This window comes from Apteryx rowi, unplaced genomic scaffold, assembly GCF_003343035.1.
Source record: "Apteryx rowi isolate R43461 unplaced genomic scaffold, aptRow1 scaffold_24, whole genome shotgun sequence".
In the NCBI taxonomy this organism is placed as follows: domain Eukaryota; kingdom Metazoa; phylum Chordata; class Aves; order Apterygiformes; family Apterygidae; genus Apteryx; species Apteryx rowi.
In genome coordinates, this window is record NW_020448752.1 from 425,547 (window position 1) to 431,546 (window position 6,000).

At 44.8% G+C, this 6,000-nt stretch overlaps 1 protein-coding gene across 2 annotated transcripts in view; it reads right to left on the reverse strand.

Moving 5' to 3' along the window:
* PLS3 (plastin 3) overlaps window positions 1-6,000 on the reverse strand; it is a 44,718-nt gene that overhangs the window by 7,505 nt on the left and 31,213 nt on the right. For both annotated transcript variants that reach the window (XM_026066333.1, XM_026066334.1), the window contains exons 4-8: window positions 4,285-4,414; window positions 3,780-3,912; window positions 2,490-2,571; window positions 1,692-1,857; window positions 35-177 (exon numbers count right to left, since the gene is read on the reverse strand). In XM_026066333.1, the coding sequence (XP_025922118.1) occupies window positions 35-177; window positions 1,692-1,857; window positions 2,490-2,571; window positions 3,780-3,912; window positions 4,285-4,414 (654 nt within the window). The remainder of the gene's footprint in view (window positions 1-34; window positions 178-1,691; window positions 1,858-2,489; window positions 2,572-3,779; window positions 3,913-4,284; window positions 4,415-6,000) is intronic.

Genomic DNA, 6,000 nt, shown 5'->3' on the forward strand with positions numbered 1-6,000 from the left:
CCGTGCACGCGCGGACCAGGAGAGCTCACGCTACCTTGATATCCGAACTGAAGTTATTGATTTTGTGCCAGCCCGCGTTTTCCAAGTGGAAGTTTGCCCATCTTAGGAGCAGCTCTTCTGGGGACAGTTTCATAAGGTCCTCCAGATTTTCACCGTCACGAAGTAAGGCAGCCAGTGCTAGAAGAAGAACCACTCATGAGCACAAGGAAGGAGTTTTCAAAAGACACAAACCTCCATGACAGGACTAGAGCTTCAGTAACATCTCAGTGAGCAAAAGGGGACAGAACCAACCGCATTTTCCTCCAGTTCGATTAAGTCAAAATAATCTGGGAGGTTTTTTGGAGTTTTCTRGGTGGGTTGTTACACACACAGCAGAATATGAATGGCACGCACATACACAATAGCCATCAAAGAAACTTTGCTTAAGGGAAAAAATATATATATATTTTCCATGTTCTCATGTAAGAAAATTCTCAGTGAACTCTACACACAGCCCTTTAAGTCAATGACAGTAAGTTAAATGTAAACAGAGCTTCTGAGTGATTTCATAAGCACTGTTGAAAAAACCAAAGCCAGAAGCCAAGATAAGCACCCTTTTGGCTATCAGGAGCTTCACTTGCCATGGATTTTCAAGGTCTAAGCCAAACAGTGTTAACCGGTCATGACAGGGAAGTTAAAATAAAAGACCCTGAAGATCCTCCATCCAGCTGCACGCTCTTGTTAGCCCAGTGAGGAATACCAGAGCTCTTTGGTTTGAAAAGCTTTAAATTTGGAGGTTGTTGTCCAGGTCCAAGCGAGCATGGTGGGGAAGAGCTCCATTGCTGAGGAGGGAAACTAGAGCTCCACTGCTCCATCAACAGTTGCAAGGAGGATTTTAGGAGGATCAAATCAGTGCAACTGCATTCCCAAAGAGACAAAGCCCTCCTCTGTCAAGAGCAGTGTGCACTTCCCTATGATCCTAAAATGACGCAAGCAGCTTTTGAAATCTCACCTACGTCTCAACRTTACCAGCTGAACTGAGCCCAAGCCCTCGAGGCAACAGCATGGTGACGTTCCCTACCCAAGGACTAGACAGAATATGGCCTGTGCAGGCTCAGGGAGGGGGAGAAGAAAGGGGCTGGTGACATCAAGGCAAGGTACCCTTGTCAAGCCACATTAACCAAAGAAATCCTGATGAAAACAAAGTTGAAAAGCTATAACATGCACTTTGAGCAGGTCTAAGACAAATTTTATTGGCTAATACAACTACTCCCATCATTGTTACACATCTAGAGCTGAAGGACACTTAGGAGAACCTCTTCCAAGCCAGAGGCATTACAAGAAAACATGCTCATTTGTGCCACAAAGCTTGATCCGAGATGCATCTCGACTTACCAGTTTGTTTTTGGCTAGTTCTTCAATGCAGATACTCGCTACCTGGAGGACACAGCCCACCCCTCCAAACCAACTTCCCAGTTGCAAACAGGCTGGAGACCACTCAACCTGCTGCATGCCCTCGATAAACCAGACAACAAGGCATCGCCCTTCTCGGCGGAGAGGAGAGGGGAGATGGGTGGGAGGCCAGGACGAGCCGAGCACAAGCAACCCGTCCCGGCCAAGCGGCAGGGACGCAGCAACACGTTCACACCCTCAGCAGGTCCAGGAGCAAGGTTACACGTATGCTCAAGTAGGATAAAAAAAATTCTTCTTACCTTCATTCCTGCTGAGTTCGATGTCAGCAAACAAGCCGATCTTAATGATCTGCCAGAGCAGCCCTAGCACCAGGTGGGGTTTCCCTTCCCGCAAGTCCTCGGCGCCGATGTTGACGACATGGCAGCCGATGGCGGAGGCAGAGTTCAGCGCCAGGTTCAGGTTCTCCTGCGGGCGACAGGGCCGCGTGAGGGGCRGCCAGGCCTCTCATCCGGCGCCTTCCCCCCCTCGTCCGTGCGCCAGGGGCGGCCGCTCCGCGCCCACGGCCCCGGCTCGCTCCCCGCCGGCGTTTTAATGGCGCTGCCGGCGCGGCGGGCTGAATCGATAAGAGCTGAGCGAGGCGCCAGCGTTTAATTTCAGCCCCCGGTATTTGGTTTCAGCCGTTGAGTCGCAGCTAGTGGCATCGACAAGGCTAGAGAAGCRTTAAGCTATACGCACGCACACGTGTGGGCATCTGTGCAAAACCAGCCTCTACTACTAGGAAACCACTCATAGGCAGCCCACGCCAAAAACCACATTGCTTTAAAAAAAGCACGGCGCTGTATCCGATAGCCACTGCAATATCGGACGTGCGCAGCGTTTCAGCCACTTTAGGCATTTCATCAGTACTAAATTATCGCTCCTGGTAACACTAGCGTTGCCAACTAGGCACAGTACAAAACTGCCTTTAATAACCAAATGCAAGTTGTAAAACTCACTTCTTTCCAGACACCTACAATAATTCCTTAAGCCGCCATGCTAATTTTTCTATTATCCCGTCTTAATGTGAATTTCCATAAAGACACAAAAGTGCGTTGTACCTGAATTATGAACGGCGTGAGTTTCTTCTTGTTAATTGCTCTTTCATCAATCGTGTCCGGAACGGAAAGATTAATCATTTTGCTGGTAGGAAGAACAACAACAATATTTGAACAGCATTTAGTATTTCATTTCAACAAAAGCTGTTCCACTGTCACARTCCTCACTACAACACATTTTCTTTGGCCCATCTGTTTTTTGGGGGGGCTTTTAAATCAAGGTTGTGCAAATCAGAAGTTAATATTTATGTTATCAAGAATGTATTTGTAATTAATAGCTAAGCCTGAAACCTTAAACATGTTACTGGCCACCAGTGATCTCGGTGGCCAGAGCAAGAAGAGCGCGTGAATTATTCACGATGCAGTCACTGAACTAGCGAAGCCGCGCTGCTCTGCTGACAGCCGCTGCGGGTTCTGGTGAGACAACACGCTTCCTCCTATGGTAAATGTGCACTAATGCCAGCAGGGAAAAAAAAAAAAAAAAAAAAATGCACTTCTGAAGAAAAAAAAAAGTGCAAACACTAACGGCTCAGTGGGGAAACGCGTGAGCATTAGGACGTAAATTTTTAGCCAACAGAAAACATTGCAAGTTTTTCCTTTATACTATGAACTACTTCCTATTCGGTTTAGTCTTCATCTGAGCAACTGAATTACTTGAAGTCATGGAAATTAAAAAAAAAAAAATCCACAAGTTAAAAAAAATAATAATATTTAGCCCACTAGCRATCCCTTGCCTACTGATTGCTGAAATCCCAAGTCGATCCAGTTTTCCACAAAATTCATTCAGTTAGATTAAAGCAAAACAAAAACACCCTTAAGCAGAAAGCTGGCTGTTAAGCAGCCCTGGATTTCTCCCATTTTTCAGCGTGCAGCACAACAGATTACATCACTAGCCTAGTACGGCTACCGTCAAAAGCACCAAGGCGATTCCCCGAGACCCCGTTTCCGGGTTAATTCGCAAGAGCTGCTAACATTTCCGCGGAGGTTACTGACACAACCCCTTGCAATTCCACCAAACAAGATTTTAAACAGCTGCCTTCTCCCCTTCAGCAAACTCTGTCTCAAACTCAAGCAAAAGCCTTAGACAAAATGCCAGCTTGTGAAGGTGGCATCAAAGCAGAAGCATCATGAATGACACCAAAAGTCCCGGCGATTAAGCGCCCCTTTACACATGCGAAAACATTCTGCGCACACAGACTGGGACACAAAACCAGCCTAGCAAGAAAATACCCCTAACTAAGGAGTTTGGGGGTTGGTCTGGTTTTTTTGAATTCAGGAGCCATCATGACTTACCACAGCACGATCCCATCTCCCACGGCTTTGAACAGGTCATCTGTATTGGGGTTCATTGGAATAACGTGCCTGCAGTCGGGATCATTTTCCAGGGCTTTGTTTATCCAGTTTACAAAGGCGTATTTTTCTTCCTCTAGGATAACCAATTGTAAATTTAATATATGCTTCCTCATAACACAGCAAAGATGTTCCCTCTCCCCCCCCGCCCCAACATCAGTATACAACAAGCCCAAGGGGAAAAAATAAATCAATAAAACCACACTATCACACTATCTTTATTATTCAAAGTTCATCAACAAGCAAAGTTAACAAAACAACTAAGCACACATTTAGCTTACACACTGACCATCTCTCATTACCCTATATTTAGTCTGCTCTCGCCCTGATCTGTGACCATTTGGGTACAGGAGACCCAAAGTCCAGCACGTGGCAGGTAGTAGAAACTTACTATTTTTGGCATACGGCCCAAGTCCCCCAGGAAAACAGCTGAACGCCAGAGCAATACCTGAATACGAGTGCTGCGTTCCTTCGCTGGAGAGCTCCGACGTGCCACCAATTGCACAGATGCCTTCCTTCCGGTTAATTGCTTTTCTGAAAGTTTTAGCGATATCACTGCTTTTCACCTCTTGAAAAATCTAGGATTCAAAGTGCTCTGTTAGACAAAAGATTATCTTCACGAAAATAGAAGGAACGCAAAACAATGAAGCTTTCTGTTTCTTCTCAGCTTCAAAGCAAACTTTGCAGGACGAACAGCAAACGTGAGTAGCCTAGCAAAGTTGTAGCAGCATTAAATTTAACAGGGGTGGGGGCAGAGAGCTGTCCCACTCTCTCCAACAAGTCAAATATTGCAAGCACCTCCTGAAACAAAAGCATGGGGTACAAAGTCACTTGCACACATTTACCTTTCAAGTACCACCAGAAAAACGTGAGAACTTTGCAGTACGAGAGCAGGTACACATGCAGCAGCTTCCAGAGGAACCTCGTTCCTAAGCTGTTGTGCAATTTCAATGTTTCTGTGAAAGCCAGATGCTCACGTGAATGTGACTTTAGTTCACACAGAAGACTGCCCATGACCACCAGAGACAAAAACTGATTCTCTTTAAGCATGTAACGACCTAATCACCTAATCTGTAGCAGTAAATGCTTCAGGTAAGGCTGTTCACAACAGCACACTGGGACTGATGGACTAACTGCCCTCACGCTTTGGGGCAAAAGAGATGCTTTAGCACAGAAAGTTTCATTTATTTTAACCTTTGCTGGACTACCATACTGGCACTGCGTAACCTCTTTGAAAATATGTGCTTTCAAGCTGAGGTACTACTAACTCCCTTGACCAGCCTCAACTCGGTCCATGTCATCCTTCATACCATGAAGCCCAGCAAAAAAACTCAGTGAGAAAATAGCAGCAGTTCTGTTTATAAAATCGTACAACTAGTCATGGTTTCTACTGTGTAATTTAGCTGTCTGTAGGATATTTCAGGTTTACTTGACCATCGCTACCATAAAGTGTGACAGAAGGGATTTTTACTTTCTCCCTAGTGCAAGTGAGAGGTACGGACCAGTTCAAACCAACAGCTGAAACATGCACCCAGCATGCAAGTGTTCACAAACTGCAAACAAACTCCAACTTACTAGTTGACTCCGAACTCAAAAGTTCAGAGGGTCTGAAAACAATTAAGGAACAGAAAAAGGTGAAGCTAAATTAAATATCAAGAGAAGTAGTTGACATGAAAATAGTTCCCTAAATGCACTGCACAGTTTTATGCTATTACTCTTCCAACATTCAGTCATCAGAGCATGAAAAGGATGAAGGGAGGCTCTTGGAAATGTTAAGGTTTTATTAAAAAAAGAAAAAAAAAAAGGAAAAAAAAACTTTCTGACTTATTTCTAAAGGAAAACGTCGAAGGTTAGATCCACCTTCCAGCTTCTTCCACTTCCTTACTACTGTTCTTCCTTTTATAGGCAACAAATGGACTTGAATTTTCCTAAATAAGCATCTAGGAGTAATCTCCAAGTGTACCTTGAAATGACCTCTCAAATCTTTAACAAATACTTGTAGTCCCATGAAATTGAGAAAGGAAATTATACTCATACTGCTTTCATTGGGAAAACAAGCATTCATCCGAGTGCCTGGAAAAACTGAGCAGCTTGCAGTCAATAGCATAAACCTGGAGAACTGAAAGTCTTTTTTCCAGTTGTCCCCCCACATGGAAATGGACTT